The sequence below is a fragment of the Arachis hypogaea genome, chromosome 16 (genome assembly GCF_003086295.3).
Source record: "Arachis hypogaea cultivar Tifrunner chromosome 16, arahy.Tifrunner.gnm2.J5K5, whole genome shotgun sequence".
Lineage (NCBI taxonomy): Eukaryota > Viridiplantae > Streptophyta > Magnoliopsida > Fabales > Fabaceae > Arachis > Arachis hypogaea.
Window position 1 is genome coordinate 14,211,555 of NC_092051.1, and position 18,826 is coordinate 14,230,380.

Genomic DNA, 18,826 nt, shown 5'->3' on the forward strand with positions numbered 1-18,826 from the left:
TAGGCCCTGTTGGAATAAAAACCAAAAAATTAGGTAGTGTATCCCCAAAAGAATAAAACACTTCGAGCAACATTAAATGTTATAGGTACCAGGACCAAAAACAAATGTTATACGTACCATTTTATCTACATTATATTTGTATAATTTTTAATTTATACTAAAATGATCGGAAAAAAATAGAAAAAATATCTTTCATACTACAAAAATGCGTAAAAAACTATAAAAAAAAAAAAATGATGCCAACACTACTGTTGCTAAAATATTAGGTGTGGCGGCCAAAATTCAAGTACGTAGTTATTTCATTTCTTATCGCCTGCGAAGAATGAATTGAAACTTTCAGCAACATTTTTTCCTTTGGTTGACGATGATGAAAAACTATATTTCACCAACTTTTTGAATGTTTCACTAAACTTTAAGCATATCATTATATAAAGTTCACACATTTACTTACTAGTTATCTCAAAAATAAATATGATTTTTTAAAATAAATCTGATATATTTTAAAAGTACTATAAACGATGACATTTAATTTTTACATTTTCAACATAGAATATATCAAAAGAAATTATTATATCATTAAATTATATGGTTAACACTAAGAGATAAGATAACTAAATTCTTTAAATAATTATTACATTTACATGTACGTATCTTAAATAACTGTTCCTATATATGTTACCGTAATATTACATGATATTATAATTTTTTTTTTTGCTGCTAATTAGTTAGTAATATTTTAAAAAATATAATATTAGAATACTGAACTAAAAATATTAAGATGTATTTTATTTGTATTTTTAATTTCTCTTTTTTATTTTTAGTATTTTTATTTTTTAAATTTTACAAAAAAAGTAAAAATAATAAAATTTTAGTTTGTTATTTTTTTATTTATAAAATTCTAAAAATAAAAAATATTAAAAATAAAAAACAAAAACACAAACTAAATAAGACTGTTGGCTAAAAATACTAGTGATTATACATTAAAATTACTGGTATATGTTAATTGAAAAATAAAAATATTATTTGTAAATTAAAATTATTTATTAAAATTAGTTATTAATTTATTTATATATAAATATATATATGATTTAATTTATTTTTAATATATATTTATATTGGTTAAAACTCAGGTGCAGTCGACTTCACGTGAAATTGATAGTTGAGAGCCGTTAGATGAAAATTTAGTCAAATCAGTCAAATCATCTAACAATTTTCAACTATCAACTTCACGTGAAATCGACTGCACCTGAGTTTCTACCATTTATATTTTAATATATATTTTATATTAACGGTCATAACTGGTTTTAGTATACAATTAATATAAGGGTCGCACTACAGTACAGATCAATATTTACAGATATTCTATTTTTTTATTTTATTTCGTTACACATGTATTGGATATTCTTTGGTTGGCTTAATTATTCTTCATTAGCTCTGAGTGAGCATCTATTTAGTCTGGCTTGGATATAGCAAGTGTCCCTTGGACTCGGATCACGAATTTTGGATTTTATTAAGAAAGTGAGAAAAAAAAAAGTTGGGTTAACTTAAAAGCAGAAAACAATAATCATATAAAACAAGTCTATTGAACTAGGAAAAAAAAAAAGATAAAAAAAGCATGTTGAGAATAATTGATTTTCTTTTTCATTTTTTAGAATATATTTAATTGTAAATACAATTTGAAATTGTAAAATCTTTTTTTCTCTTATATAAGATTTAAATAAAAATAGAAAATAATTAGTTGAAAAATTAATACAAGAAACAGGCAATATGAAAATGCCACATCAAACATATTTCAAAACAACAATGTTATTTGTACACTAAAATCAGCTACTAATATATTTGTGCATAAATATATGTGTAGTTTAATTTATTTTTAATGTGTATTTTGTATTTCAACATATATTTTATATTGATACCTGATTTTGGTAGTTAATTTTGGTATACACGTAGTATAACTCATTTTAAAATTTTAAATTTTAAAAAGATTAAAATACTTTCATAATTAATTTTTAAAAGAACAAAACAATTTTTGAAGATTGATTTTAAAAAACTAAAATACCATTTAGTTTATTCTTAAAGAATTAAGATATCCTTTTAAGCATTAATTTAAAAATACTAAATTATTCTTATATAATTAACTGAAGTTGATTGATTGTATTAGCAACTATGAATTTAAATTTAATATTTAAAATTCTAAAATAACTTTTATTTAATTCTAAAAGAATTAAAATAATATTTTAAGATTAATCCTACAAACATTAAAATTAACCCTTTAAAATTAAGATTATTTAATTATATTAAAAATTATAAAATTCAACTTTTAAGAATACTAAAATAAAGATGAGACTAAAATGTCATTTAGCATGAATTTAAATAATTTTATTTTAATACTGTAAAATAATTTTATACATGCATATCCAATTATATAGGAATATGTTAGAAAAATAACTACGTTTTACATTAATAGTATGAATAATCATTAAAAAAAAGAATGTAATTGAACGACTATATAAAATATTTTACATTGTTAGTGTATCAAAATTAAATTTTAATTTAAAAAGACAAAAATATCATGATTTTTTATTGAATTATAAATTAGAAATTTAAATTGAAGTTTTAAAACACTAAAATATTATGTCGATTATTTTAGTCAAAAGAATCATAAATTGAAATATTTTTAAAATAACTACAAAAAGTCTCTTATGAAATTAGAAGGGATTTTACAAAGTAAAGAATAAAATATTAGAACTAAAATGATAAATATTTAATTAGAGTATTTTTTGAACAACACACTTTTATGATTCTTTTGAATTCTTTTGATTAGTAAACACATTTTTTAGAAATTCTTACATTTTATTATGTCTTGAAGTTAACTTTCGAATTTTTTATGTGTAGTTCATAGATAAAATTATTGAATTTTTATATCCGGTCTATTAGTGATTAAGCTTAGTTTGAGAAGACTTGATGCAATAATAATATCTAATATTCTTAAATCTTTTAGTGATTTGAATAATTATTTAGTTTGAGAATACTTAAAAAAAATATTTTATAACACTATTTTATAAAAAAATATTATTTACAATGCACTGTTAACTATAAGTTTCAACAAAAAAAATATTTATCACCTTTAATGTTGATTAATACTAAAGGAGCAATTCAACTATTAAAAAATATAAACATAATTGATCATTACAAAAATGAAACCAAATTATCCCCAAAAAAATTTTATTTTCATAATAAATATTTAATCAATAATTTTGTGCCAAATAAAATTAACATTCAAATACCACTTAAAAATTAAAACTGATTTGTTTTCATCTTTAGATATAGATTATAATTTTAATTAATTTTTTTATTATCAATATTTGCATAAAAACTCATACTTTTTTGTAATTTTTTTTTACGATAACATAAATTTAGTATTTATTAAATGTATGACAAAAATGTGCTATGCATATTTAAATAAGAAAATTAAAATTATTTAAGATGTTCAAATTAAAATTGAACATTTGAATTTATTTATCTTATGAAGATAAAAAACTAAATTTTGTGTGAAATCCTGATAAAACGTTTTTTTTTTTCCCTCAAAAATAATCTTCAAAACAATTATTTAAATTATATCAAAGCAAAAAATTTTAATATAACAAATAGCATGGCAATTGTGAACAAGCCAATGTTAAATTGTTAATATACACTTGATTTTTGCTACAAGAAATTTAATGTTTTTCATTGGCTCTCAAGTAGTATTTAATTTAACTACTATGATCCTATTCTTCCTACGGAAAAAAAACAAAAACAAAAATTGATTATTACTATGTGTGCAAGTCTATGAGCTAGCAATAATAATTAGCTCCTGTGAAACTTTAAGCCATTTAATACTTTGTGAAGCCACTTCTCATTGCACTAGAAAAGACACTACGTGTCGCTATGTTATTGATTAAAATAGAATATCTGTATATTCATATCTGTACCTTATAATTTCCCTTAATATAATTGTAAAATAATGTTCCAATAGAGAAAAGCAGTAGCAAATGCATGCCAGCATTTAGAATAACGGGGTAAAACAATGGTCAGATTCAAGATCCAATATATCGAATTTCTGCATGCAAACATTTGTAAATAATATAAATATATCTTTTTAGACAAACTGGTAGATGACACTACCAAGAATTCCTCGATAATGGATATCCTTTCGGGATCTTCAAATTTTGCATATCTCATCATTGAATGAACGAACGTTGAATTTTAAAAATCGGGGAATCAATATTGGTCCGAAGAAATTGTATGCTCTTATCTGGTTGAGTTTATTCACACTTCAAATAATAATAAGTCTAAGATAAATTAACCATGACATCGACTAAAACATCATAGTCAAGACTTGAACCCTTTATTTATTTTGTCAAAATATTAGTTGATGAATCCTTGCCAAATAAAGAGAGAGAGTCCAAAATCAATATTTTCTCTTTTTAGAAAATCTGGCTTCTTGATTCTTCATTTCTTCAGTGTAAAAGCCACATAACATGAGTTTCAACGATATAGCCAGCTATAGATATTGCTTATTATTCAGTTAATTAGGCATTGAGAGAGAGCAGTAACTTAACTCTTTAATCTGTTTGCGTAATAGAAAGAGTATAATAAGTAATATTCTCTTTAATTTCTGTACATATATACCTTGGTTTTAACTTTTAAGTTAACTAGGCAATATAATTATGATGAGAAAATTAAAGAAAATAAAATTGCAGGATAGCGGTGACACGTGTCGTGTTGAATGGAAGAAGCTAGTTGGTAGAGTATGTAGTACATGACTGAGGAAGTTGCGGTGATCCATTCGGTGAAACAGAAATAGCATTAGGGTGAATAACGGTACTTGCACTTCCACCATTGTTACTGCTTCCAATGATTGATGAGAGTGCCGCAGCCACGGCCGCAGTGAAGTTTGGATCCGAAGCAATGGCTGCACTCACTGTCTCCACCATAGACGGGGAATTATTGGAAGGCTGTGGTTGTTGTCGATGAACCAAAGGAGGCATCAGCTTCTGGTGGTGAGAGATTAAGAAAGGGTGCCCTGCTATAAGCTGATGTGGAGGAGTAACTGCATGCAATGGGAGAGGGAAGGTAACACCGGGAGGAGGGACCACACGGTGGAGTTGGAGTGCGTTGTGGTGGTTGTGTGTGAGGTCGAGAGTGATGGTGGGAAATGGCGCGGAAGCTGATAGCGTCGCCATTGATGTGTAGGGCATTGATGAAGAGAAGTATCCTGCTGAAGCTGCTAGGGTTTCTTTCGACGATGATGAGGTTGATCCTGATAGTAGCATGGCTGCTGCGGCTGAAGTCGTGTTTGCCATGGCGGTGGCTGCCGGCGGAAGAGGGTGGTTGTGGTTACCTTCATAGGTTGTTATTAGGACTGTACTGTCCTCTGCGCATCTTTGAACCTGCTTCCGAACTGGGCATCCAGCAGCCATGGTGCACCGATAGTAGGCTCGAGGACTGGGGTTACCTTTAGCCATTTTTTGTCCGTATTTCCTCCACTGGCATCCATCGCTAATCTGCGTTTCATTTGTGTTAGAGATATAACCATTTATACACGTCTGATTTAAAAGTTTAGAGTTGGATAATATAATTACCAGAGGAGCTTCTGATCTTGCGCGCACTGAAACCCTGGCTTTCCTGAAAGGAAGGTCAGAAGAAGGAAGCTTGGTTTCTTCTAAGTTGGGAGTCTTGCATGATCCCCAACTCTGAGAAGAAGATCGCTCAAGGACGTCTTCTTCTGTAGCAGATGCTGCTACTTGCTTTCCCAAATGAAGCTTAGTCAAACGATCTTCATCATCTTCATTATGATCATCATTCTCATCATGCTTCTTTGACATTACTTCCTCTGCATTATTACCATTATTGTTTGATGCTGATACCTCTCTTTCTCTCTTTTCATCACCAGACACCGAAGCATCGTTATTCTTCATCTCTACTTTCGCCCTTCCATCTCCCTCCACAGCTTTTTCTCCACTTATCATCCCATTGCTCTTGACACCAGTATTCTGTTCCCACAATCACATCTATGTGTTATTACTTGGAATTACTTAGCACTTCCCACATATAATAAACTGATATTTTAAGTAAAGGTGAGTGTAAGGTTTGATTTATTGTAATAATAAATATACCAATATTGAAATTCGTTTTATTTGTTGAACACATTACGTGTTATATAAATTAGGGTAAGAAAGTCAATTCACGGGGGTGTGGGTTATCCATTTCTTATACGAATAGAAATTAAAGAAAGAGAGAGAGAGAAAGAGGAAGACGACGACGAAGAAGAAGAAGTAAGAAAGTGGTGGGTTCAACTGGGGAAGTGGTTTTAAATGGGGGTAGCTCGCGCGTACACACACGCACTCCTTCGACCTTGAGCTATGGCCTATGGGCCCCACCTCCTCTTACCCAATAATATTAATATCAGTATAACATTATTTTCGATGAATAATTAATTATTAATATTTAAAAATATTAAATATAAATATAATATTAAATTATTAGACTAAAATGATTGATTAACATAAATTAAAATAACTAAACCTTAAATATTTTTCTAAGATGATAGTAGTAAAAAACAAAGTAAGTAATTTAAGTGAATGAAAAGTAAGATGAAGGATTTTAAAGAGGAAGAAATGGCAAGTGAGCAGCCGTTTTGGGCAGAAGTGACGTCAACCTTAGGCCACCAACGCTGCAACGAATTTATCCGGTTTTATGTTCACACTTGACAGTACTCTTGTTACCAAGTTGTAATGTAAAAATGGAAAGATTATTTGAATAAGGAAGGAAGGAGATTGTGCATTGTATGGGGATGGGAGAAGGAGGAAGTGCACGTGCACGTGGAGGGGAGTCCCCTGAGGTCAACGGAGTTGACGGCACGGCTCTGTGTATCGGACGGTAGTTAGAGACGGTGGGGCCCGCGTGATTTGGAATAACCTAATCCCAGTGACTTTCAAGGGCTATAACTATACTCCTCTACTATGCATGTATTGCTACGCTACCACGTACCAACCATCAAGGAAAAAAAAAAAAAAAATATATATATATATATATATATATATATATATATATATACCATTGCATTTATTTTCGTAAACCCGTCAACTAACTACACCACTCTCTTTCACTTAAATTCATTAGTACAATAAACATGCATGATACATGCATCATAGTTCATTATTGCTGATTTGTAGTTATCAATTAGTTATTATTAATATTTTTAATAGTATAAAATTATTTATTTTTTTTATTAATTAAATATTGGTTAAATTTAAATAAAAGTGTTAGTTCTAAACCTTTTCTATTGCTATATATATACTGTCTATATTAAATTAGGTTTGCAAAATATATTTTTTTTAAAAAATCGGTTTTGTCACTTAATTAATAATCTAAAACTATAAAATATCATTTAAAATGTATCTATTTCTTGTCTTATATTTTAAATATATTGGACAATTTTATTGTTAATTCAATCAAACATCATCGATTTAAGAATAAGAGTTTTTAAAGTGAGAAAATAATATTTCAATCACTAATAAATTTATAATAATTTTTGTTCCCTGCGAGTTTGTTATCTTAATTTAAAGTCGGTTAATTTTTTTTTTATCAATATGTTCACTTTAGACGAGCATAATTCATATTTTTTTAAAATGATTATTAAAAAAAATATTTCTTACAATGACAAAATAGATTCTTTATTATAATATGAGGAGTGTTAGGGACCAGCAATTTTTGTGATTTGTAGTTATCAAATAGTCATTAATGTTGATTTTAATGGTGTGAAATTTTATCCAATGACTCATTTTTATTTACTGGTTACATGATGGCGAAAATTTAAAAAAGTTGCTGGCCTTAAACTTTTCCTTATAATATTTCTAGCAAATAGTTCCTTCAATTACGGTTGCCAAAATCAAAGATAACTTCAAAATAAAAATCACTAACAGATAAACATAATTTTTATGAAATAACGGTTGAGACTTGAGATCTAAATAAAGTTATCTATATATTAATTATTTGATAAAATATTTTAACTTAAAATTAATTCTAATAAAATAATTTAGTTTAATAAAGTAATTTTATGATATCAATTTAATTAACACTATAATTTTATATATAGAGCCAAATCTAAAAAAATAATTTGTATATTCATCTAATAAAGTGGAAGCAAAATTAACAAACTAGCGAGGATAAATAAATATATGCTATTAAGTAATTTTCCAAATTTGAACTGGGAACACTTACCCGTACTACTATATACATAGGTCCATCCCTGGTCATGAGAGTGTAATTTGCATAGCAAAAATGTTAACTATCCGATCATCAAGAGATAAGTCAAACTAGTGATAATAAATGAGTAATAATTAGAAATTAATACTATAGCAGTCAATTTCAACTAATACTATATTAATTTGTTAAATAAATTTAATATGAAGTTCATTGTTTTTCTCAAAGATAATAATTTTATTGCAATAAAAGGAATTTGCTTATAATTATCGCAACCAGGCCAGGGGTATAAAAGTAATAAGACATAAAATAAAAATTTTTTAAAAAAATTGATAATAGCATGTTTAAGAGATAAGGTCTTTAGACAAAGAAAGTTTTTTTTGCATATTCATCTTCGATAATATAAAGTTCATTAAAAATAAAATTTTGTTAATTTTAAAATTTAGATATTTTTTAATTGAATTTTAGATTTTTTAATGTTAAATGTTAATTAGCTACAATTAAAGATAACAACAGATACACAATATTCACTAAATATTCAAGTCCCTGTTGATATTCATGGACATTTTTGGAAAAAAAAATTTAAAATTGAAAAAAAAAAATTTTTGTTCAAATTCCACCTCCGGCATCATGAATTCAAGCTCCAATAAATAATTCTTTATTCACACTTTAACTAGGGATGATAATAAGTTTCTACAGAAATGGAGACTTTTTCTGTCTCGCCTTCCTCCATCTTCATTTAGTAAAATACTTTCTGTTTTTGTGTAAAAATAGACTCCAAAATATAGCTCGTTCTCGTGATATTCGAACTGATTTTTCTTAGAGCAAAGTGCTCTCTTTAGTGAGCTTCTTTAGAAAGATTTGCGAAAAAATTTTTGTACCCATTTGGGTTGGCACATAGTTACTTAATTTTATTAGGTAAGTCCGTTTGAAGAGCAAAACACGTACTCTACACGTACTCCTAATATAACACGTGTGTATTTAGTTTTAACTAAATTCTGATTTATAGTTTTATTGAGTTGAAGTATAACTAACACTTTCTATCTCCATTTTTGTTATCTTCGTCATGAGTTTTTATTTACTTTTCTCTGTAAAAAAGGCGGATATTTGTGGATATCTATGAATAATTAAATTTTATTAATTTTTAAGAAAATTAACACAAACATAATAAAATCTTATACGGTTCAACTAAATATACCAAATCAAACATAATTTAAACACAAATTTAACATAATAACATATATATATATATATATATATATATATATATATATATATATATATATATACACAAAACTTTTAACATATCAATTAAAATAAAATGAATTAGAAGTTATTTAGACAATTTATATATAAAAAAACATTTAAGTTAGTTTTTTCAAAAATTTTACGAGTTCCCATAAATGAAATATCTCAATCCTACTCCCATCCCCATTTATTAGTGAGGACGGGTTCCATTCCTGTGAGAATGTGAGAATTTTGTGAGTCCCCACTAGCTTCTTCGTCGTAGATAATAATCACCGCCAGTATAAATTTTTTTACCATTCATAACTCCAACACTAACAAACCTCTGAGAAATTGTCTATTGCGGCATCCATGCTGATTTCCGCTTTCGTGATCCTAACGCCGTCACCGTCTCTATCTTCCCTGTCATCCTGTTATACCGCCTCGCTCGCTTTATTGTCGATTGCATCAAGGAGATCTCCAAATGCTTCAATTCCCTAAGCAACAATATCTGATTTTTTGTATTTATCTTTTTGCGGATAAATTTTTGTAGATATCTGTTTTGCCAAAAAAATTATCATTTCTAACTGCAATATTAGTTGTATAATGTTAATTCTAAATTTTTTTTATATAAATTAATTTGTAAATCAATAATTCTATGTCCGAGTTTAAAATTTTTCAAAAATATAAAAGACTTAAAAAAAATTGATCGTTGAAAAACCCTAACTCATATGGCCATATACAAAAAGATTTAGTGTGGAAACGAAAATACACTATGATTTTGTAAGAAACTTTTTAAATTGATAAATTGAAATTAAATTATTTTGTATTCCATATGATCCTGCTCGTCGTCCTAAACCATGATTTTTATAAAAATAAAAAATTTTACATCTAAGGACTTTAAAGAAAAAACAATTTTTTGCATTTTACATATGCATTGACCAATGATATTAATTAGTTCTTATTTAAAATTGTAATTTAATATATGGCATGGGCGCAAAGCTAGCTATATAATTGTAGAGTTATGCAACAGCATATTTTTTTTTGGTGACTATGCAACAACATATTTGATTTGCATATCTCAGAGTTGGTACAAATTTCTACTCTAGCAGAGTATTGCTCGGAAATAGAGTTGGGTAATTAAACGGATAATGTTAAAGAGATAATAAAAAATTAATTTAAAAATCTAAATTTATTTTATTTAATATTTATAATAAATTTAATAAATATTAAATAAAATAAATTTAAGTTATTTTTTATTTTTTTTATCAAATATTTTTGCTTTTTGGTCCGTTCTGGTAAGACTGTACACGGATCGGATCGGATCGGATATAGGCTAAAATTTTATTCGATCTGTAATGCATTCATCGGATCAGATCGGATACGATATCTGCATTTTTTCAGACTGGATCCGATCACTTGCGGATCGGATATCGGGTATATCTTCATAATTCAAAAAGACTATTTTAAGATTTTGTTTGGCTGTTTTTACAAAAAAAAATATCCAGAAAACTCATTTTTCACCTGTTTAAGCCCATTTACTTCTAAAATATTATCAATAAATTTTTTTTGAATAACAAAAACAAAATAATAACACAAGATTTAAGTTTAATTATTCTAAGTTGAAGTATAACATAAAAAATTAAAAACAATATATCATAATATTCATAAAATAACACACTAAAATTCACATCACATTAGGTTTACTTTCTTAAACTATATTATTTATATGAGATGTGTGAATATGCGAATTTGCGAATCGGATATCACTGCCAAATTTACAATCCGATCCTATCATAATGCAAATCAGATCTGATCCGATCAGATAATATCCGCAAAATTCGAATTAAATGCAAATAATTACTGCAGATATGCAAATATTATCCGATTCACGTGCAGCATACGTTCTGCTGAGCTTTCTTCATCAATTTCCATGTCCCTTTCATACAGAAACCAGCTGTTATATTATTATGTTGAAAAATTTTGGAACCCGCGTACTCTTTTTTCTTCTTCTTCTTTTTATTTATTTATCTTTTATTTTCTTTTTTGAGGAGAAAAGAAAAACTTCTAGAGAGGGGCGAAAACGGAAAACCGTAGAATATGAAGCCTTGGTCAAGCAATGCAATGGGCAAATATAATGTATAAAAAATTGTTAGAAATATAAATTGTGTGGTTTTAATTATTGTCAAGGTATGGAAAATGAAGTCATTGACTCAAGATTATGAGATCTGAATAATGGTGCAACTTGACTAGATATAAATAATAAATAAATAAATATCCAGCTGGGTTTTCTTTCGTAACTCTTGCTCTCGTGGACTAGTTAGCGCAGCTAATTCATTAATAATAAGTATCTTATCAACTTATCATCTTATAAATAAAAAGCATGCATTTTCTATGGTCTATATAGTAATATAAAAGACTTATTGACTGATAAATATATAATAACCATTGATGTGATGAGTTACAAATTAAACTAAGATGATCGATGTTTATCAAACAAATATACCATAATTGAATAACTTCCAAGTCAATGGCAGCAGGTTCATAAAATTTCTTTTTAATCTCTTTCCTTATTTGTCCATCATTTTGACAAAGGTTTTCCAGAGATTTAGATTAGAATTTTGATATTTTCAACCGATCATTCTATCATTCTATGACTTCTAGCTACACACCCGCTTCATTAATCTCTCTCCTTTTTTTCATATTAAAAAGATTATATTAATACATTTATAATATAACTTAACTGAATACTAGCTAATTTCTTTCAAGTTATTTACTTAATTTGTTTTGATAGGAGGAGTAAATATAAAAAAAGATTAAATCATTTTAAGATTATTATTTACGAAGATAATGTATGTATTTTATGTAATAACAATTTAAAACATGTACATTACTTATTTTTAGGCTGTGTATATGTTTAGTAGGTATGAAGTGTTTGGATATCAAATTTTGAGTGTCAATGATCTTATCCAAGATCAATGAAAGAACATTTTTTAAGTTGGACAAAAAAAAATAAAAAATAAGGAGAATTGAAAACAACGACTGAGATGTCTTTTTGTAACTATTTAAAACATTTTGATGGAAAAAAATATGAAAATTTTTTAAAATAAAAACAAAAGTATTAAAGAAATCATCAATATGACCGTAACTAGTATTAACAGAGTAAAATAACCAAGGCGAGGCAGCTTTTTCCTTCCAAGAGTTAAATAACCAAGCGGCAAGCTAATTGATATGACATTAATATCCCACAATAAAACAAGCACAGCGCACGCGTATATACTATATCCATAGAGGTTCTTAAAATCGAATCGATTATTGAACCGTTTTAGTTATTAGTTTATTAATTTATTAGTTTAATCGATAGTTTAATTGAAAAAATCGTTTTAGAATAAAATAATAAATAAATTATAAATAATATTTTAAAATATAATTATAGTCTAATATAAATTTTAAAATATTTTCGAAATTTAAAAAATATTATATAAGATATCATTAACTAAATTCATATGATGTTATCAAAATACAAACTTAAAAATTAAATAATAAAAAAATATCTAAATATTAAATTCCAACATCATTATATTCGAAATAGGAGAATTAACAGACAAGTTATTATTTACAGATGTATTATTATCTGCTTCTTGATTAATACTATTATCCATAAATGAAATTAATAAAACAGATACGAAATTAAAACAGCAGCAAAACAATGAGAAATAAAAAAATCATCAATAAGACACCATATCTAAATTGAGTAAATTCTGTCTACACTTTACAGCATTAAGCAACAAACAAAGCCATCAGCAACCAGTAAAAGTGTAGAACAGTAGAACAACAAATCTGAACAAAAAATTAGGAACCATCAGCAACTAGTAAAACAGCCAAACACTATCAGAGCCATCGAACAATTAGAAAACACTAAAACAGAATAACAGACTAAGTGACTAACAGAGCAATCAATCCATCAGCAAAATTGTGGTTAACAATTAAAATCAAGATACAAGATAGATTCATCAGAAAATTTGAACAAAAATCTTACAGCCATCACCAACCAGCCATCATACAAGACAAATTCATCAGCAACGGGTAATTACAATTTACAAAACATTACAAGCAAAATGGAACAAAAATTGAAGAAGAAGACCGAAGAAGAAGACCGAATAACAACAATTTCAAAACTTCAAAGTTCAAACTAAGAAGAAGACCGAACATTCCTGGAAATGAAGACGAGAAGCCACTAACCTGGGTGCGGTGCCAAGAAGCCAGCGACGATGAAGAGTGAGACGATGTGCTGAACTACTGGGTTCTGGACACGAGGAAGAGGAAGAAGGCGATGGCGCTGAGGATCTAGGAACGGCAGCAGCGACGAAGGGCTAGGGTTTTCCACTTTTCCCTTTGCTTCGGACTTCTCCAATGACGAATGATTGGGGAAGAAAGGATGGGGGGGGAGGTTCGGTTCGCGACAGGCCTGCTTTCCTTTTTTTTAATACAAATCAATAAAACGGTACCGTTTAATACGAACCGGGCGGTTATTGGTCCGATCCAATCGACTGATTCTTGGCCGGTACGTCAGTTTTTAAGCAGTTTTTCTTCCAACAATTTTACATAGAGGAGCGGACCATTTTATTACCGGTCTCCGGTTGAACCGGTTCGACTGGCAGTCTGGTCCGATTATCAAAACCATGATATACATACATATTATCATCAAACCACATGGACCAAAATACTAAATTAACAAAAGGTTTTATGAGTGCAATTAATTATTCAAATACATATAGTTTAGTAAGAAATTAAAGAATGGATATATAGAAACATAACACTAATGATTAGGGATTTAAAAAAAAAAGGTTCTGATTTGTTCCGTATCTTATTTGAATTTTGTGAATATTATCCAATTGAATCTGCAAATATATTATACTGGATATTGATATTATATCTATAGATATGATAGAAAGATAAATATTATTTATAGGTTGTTTTATTTCTCTTTTTATATTAATTAACTTATTTCTATTATTTAAAAAATAATGTTAGACTAATATTTTTGAAATAAAACATATAGAAAAATTGTGTAATCATAAAAAAAAAAAAATAAAAACAAAGTTTATTTCTTTTTTAAGAAAATGTTAAAATGTGTTATATCCACATACCAATCAAACTCTCATTATGATTTTGATGAATTCGAATGCGACTCAATCGGTAAACAGTACTCCTACTAAAAGTTAACATATATAGTTGATATGGAAAGTTGTTTCATTAGCTGGCGGTTGTATTACGTGCAGAGCTATAAAATGGAGAGTCAAAAGGGTAAGGTAGAAGAAGAGAAAAAGAGAATCGAAAGTAAAGAATAGCGGCCATTAATATTGCATGCATGAACAACAATTACATTAAATTAAGCAGTCGCACGCACGAACGCACACAAACAAGCCTCAAAGAAAAGAGAAGAGAATAATGAAAAGAAAAAAAAAAGATAATAGCCGCAAAGATAGGCTTCACGAGAATGACCCCACACAAGTTAACCCGCACGTTCAATCCATTAAAAGCAACAACAACAAAAAGTACCAAACCCCAAATTTCACGTGTTTGGATTGTATATGATAAAACTAGCTAGGTAGCTTCCTATACTATACTCTTCTTTTCTCAATTGACGCCTCCCCCTATTCATTATAGACTAATTACTAGACTCTCCCTTAACATTAGCTTTAATTAATTAATTAACACCGCGCCTAATTATTAACGAGTGTTAGTTTCTCCGTTAGTTGGTTTATTTGTCTCTATGCATTATTATATGGTGGATACTACAATGAAGATGGCAAAAATATCTTCTCATGAAGATGCTTTGGTTAAAAGTGTGGTTTATTTATTTAGCCACACTTTAAACAAAAACAACACTTTTATAAATATCAAAATCTAACCATACAATCCATCATCCAAAGGTCAAAAAGAAATATACTCATATGAAGACAATTATGCCATCTTCATTGTAGTATCCACCTTATTATATATCAGCATAATGCATGCATGACGTGCATATTTGCTATGCTGTAGAAACGGGACCATAATAAAAACACTAATTAATTTCTTGTTTTCAGTTTAATAATTACACTTTCATTTTAGTATTGTGTATGCAACAAGAAATTTGTTGATGATGATAAATCTTAAAATCAAACTAGGTGCGATCATACCAGTACTAATGCACCGGATCCCATCAGAACTACGCAATTAAGCGTGTTTGGGCAAGAGTAGTACTAGAATGGGTGACTTCTTGAAAAGTTCTCGTGTTGCACTTCTTTTACAAATCACCAAAAAAAAAATCTTAAAATGAAACTTTGATTTATATACACTTGAGAAACTATAATATACACACAAATATCTTAATAAAATTAATTAAGTCATTTAGCTATATCTGGAAGCAGAGATAGATTTACATTTAGTATGTGGGGAGCAAGTGCTCCCACTGATTTTTAAAAATCTTTCATATAATATATAGTAAACAAAAATATTTTTTGCTCCCACAAAATAAATAAATTTGACCCACTCATCACTTTATCTATTCTCTTGGTCACAGGATTCAGAGCATTCATACACAAATGAAAAGAAAAGAGATTAAATGACTCTACTATATTATAAAATATTATATTAATTATTTAATAAAAACAATTAAAAAAACTAATAATAGTAATCTAATCAATTGGAATAATTCCAATTTCTTAAAGCTTCTGTTTCTCATTTAACTCTTTTCCTTTTTGCTCTTTAACTTTTTTTTTACTTAACATACAATTGTATAAATAATCCAAATATCCAATTTTACTATCCGTTTCTTTTCCGAATGTTGCTTTGTTACAGAGACTGTAAGATCCCACATCGGTTGGAAAAGGAAACAAAGCATGTCTTATTAGTTGTGGATACTTCTTTTTAACATGACGTATTTTAACGAGTGAGTATGGGGAGTTTTGGCTATCATCTTTATCGTCAAAAACAAAACTGTGAAGTCTTGTGTGTCAAAGTGGACAATATCGTACTAGCGGGTGGTCTGAACTATTATAAATGGTATCAGAGCCGGAACCGGATCGATGTGTGAGTGAGTGTGGGGGGCTTGTGAGGCCTTGTGTTCTAAAGTGGACCTTATAAAGACTACGTGAGTGATTGTTACCTTCATTTCTAAAATTAATGTCTTCCGATTAAATATATTAATAACTTCAAGTATTCGATAACTTCGATTATTTTTTTAATATAATTTTATTTAAGGTCTTTTTAATAAAGTAAGAGTTAGTTCATGTATGTAGAAAAAATAAAACTCTTATGTCTTATGTCTTATTACACATTTTTTTTATTTGTGTAATTAATTTTATCACAAATAAAAAAAAAATTATAGTCCAAACAGTAGTAGTATGTTATATGTATATATGGTTTCATTATTATTTTTTCTAACGGTTTCTTATTTTATTTTATGAATTGATTTTAAAATTATATTTAATTAATAAATTTAATTTTTTGATGTTAAATTGTTAACAGGCTATTATTTAAATAATTATTTAAGTTATGTGTGTCAGAATAAATACTTTTTATGAATCCATATTATTCATATTAAATTGATATATATAAACAGTATACGGGCCGATCCGACCTGTGGACTACCCGACTCGAACGGTCGGGCTAGAGCTGCTCAACCTCTCACTCGGACACGCGTCCCTGATAGCTCCGCTACAGCTGTGTGAAGGAAGTTTCGAGGAAGGTGGGTCTACTCTTGTGGGACCCACTTCTAATATGGTATATATGGGGAGGGTCCTACCCCTCCCCCAAAGTACGTCACACATCATTCTCTCACTTTTCGCCTGCACACTTGATTGACTAGAGCGTCAGAGTGTCTTTGCAGGTGATAACCCCTTCTCCACACGAAGAGCTCGGGAAGTCGGTTTCACTTCCTCCGATCCAGCAACCCAAGACCAGGCGATTCCCCCCCTTTTTTACCAACCAAAGTATCAATCCGAACCGTCCGGTACCCGACCTATCGAACATTGGCGCCGTCTGTGGGAACGCCAGAATGGACGTTGTACTAGATCCCGGAGGAACAGGCCACGAGACCGAGCGCAGAGGGGAAGCCTCCGTGGCTTCCTCCCGGGAGCGCACGAGGTCCCCTCCACGACGAATCTCACGATCTCTAGAAAGACGCCTCTTCGGGGGAACTGGCGACAACAGCGCCAGAATAATGCAGGAACTGCATCACAGGATGTATTACCTGGAGCACCGGTTGACAAATCGAGAACATCGCCAACGAACTCCCGAATCAAGCTACTCCCGTTCGCCTCCGAGAAGCCACTCCCGGCGAACAGCTAGCCCACGATCTGAGTCCGAGAGCGCCAGGGAGGAAGGACGCCCGAGAAGACACCGCGATCCCATCATTTACACCCGGCACAAGAGGAGGCACACCACAGATCGAGTTCGGGAAGAAGGTCGACGGGAAGACGGCGAGGAAAGAACAAGAAGAACGTGAGGACCAGTGATAATGGGCGCAACCCCATTTCATCGTTCCATCATCGAAGTCCGGCTGCCAAAGCACTTTGACAAGCCAACGGACATGAGGTACGATGGAACCCAAGACCCGCAGGAGCACCTTACGGCCTTCGAGGCCAGGATGAACCTGGAGAGAGTGGGAGACGAAATAAGGTGCCGCGCTTTCCCGATCACCCTCGCGGGACCTGCGATACGATAGTTTAACAGCCTCCCGCGGGGCTCCGTGGCCAGGTTCTCGGATATCAGCCACGCCTTCCTAGCCCAATTTACTACTAGAATCGCAAAGGCAAAGCACCCGATCAATCTGCTCGGGGAGACGCAGAGGTCCGTCGAACCGACCAGAAAATATCTAGACCGGTTCAACGACGAGTTCTTGGAGATCGACGGGCTAACTGATTCGGTTGCTAGCTTATGCCTAACTAATGGACTCCTAAATGAGGACTTCAGAAAGCACCTCACCACGAAGCCGGTGTGGACAATGCAGGAGATCCAAAGTGTAGCCAGGGAATATATTAATGATGAAGAAGTCAGCCAGGTCGTGGCTGCCAACAAATGGCAGCCCTCCTACAATTAAACCCGGCAACACGGAAGCGGAGAAAGACAGAAGGAACACGCCAGAGACGGCGGTCCAAGCAGGACGCCCAGGCCGTTCCCTCGAGTCGGGAAGTTCACCAATTACACCCCCTCACCGTCCCCATCGTAGAAGTTTATCAGCAGATAGCCGAGAAGGGAATTTTGTCGAAGCCCTAACCACTGAAGGACCGGACCGGGGGAAACAAGAGCCTTTATTGTGATTACCACAAGGGCTACGAACATAAGACACAGGACTTCTACGACCTCA

At 30.4% G+C, this 18,826-nt stretch overlaps 2 protein-coding genes and 1 pseudogene across 2 annotated transcripts; 2 read left to right on the plus strand and 1 right to left on the minus strand.

Moving 5' to 3' along the window:
* Positions 1-4,592: 4,592 nt before the first annotated feature.
* LOC112757396 (probable WRKY transcription factor 47) lies at positions 4,593-6,327 on the minus strand. Its single transcript, XM_025805985.3, has 2 exons — positions 5,625-6,327; positions 4,593-5,546 (listed from the first exon to the last, which is right to left on the minus strand). The coding sequence occupies exons 1-2, from the start codon at positions 6,009-6,011 to the stop codon at positions 4,779-4,781; spliced, it is 1,155 nt and encodes a 384-aa protein (XP_025661770.1). The 5' UTR covers positions 6,012-6,327; the 3' UTR covers positions 4,593-4,778.
* A 9,315-nt stretch (positions 6,328-15,642) lies between these two features.
* Positions 15,643-15,761, plus strand: LOC112759593 (5S ribosomal RNA; annotated as a pseudogene).
* A 2,216-nt stretch (positions 15,762-17,977) lies between these two features.
* Positions 17,978-18,559, plus strand: LOC140180003 (uncharacterized). Its single transcript, XM_072220382.1, has 2 exons — positions 17,978-18,138; positions 18,217-18,559. Exons 1-2 carry the CDS (start codon positions 17,978-17,980, stop codon positions 18,557-18,559), a joined length of 504 nt encoding a protein of 167 aa, XP_072076483.1.
* Positions 18,560-18,826: the final 267 nt, after the last annotated feature.

What these genes read in the sequence shown, in the direction of transcription:
- LOC112757396 (XM_025805985.3), bottom strand. Translation starts at nt 6,011, where the DNA reads ATGATAAGTGGAGAAAAAGCTGTGGAGGGAGATGGAAGGGCGAAAGTA. An exon ending in CAAGATCAGAAGCTCCTCTG is followed by an intron (nt 5,547 to 5,624) that starts GTAATTATATTA and finishes AATGAAACGCAG; the next exon opens with ATTAGCGATGGATGCCAGTG.
- LOC140180003 (XM_072220382.1), top strand. Translation starts at nt 17,978, where the DNA reads ATGGGCGCAACCCCATTTCATCGTTCCATCATCGAAGTCCGGCTGCCA. An exon ending in AGAGTGGGAGACGAAATAAG is followed by an intron (nt 18,139 to 18,216) that starts GTGCCGCGCTTT and finishes CTCCGTGGCCAG; the next exon opens with GTTCTCGGATATCAGCCACG.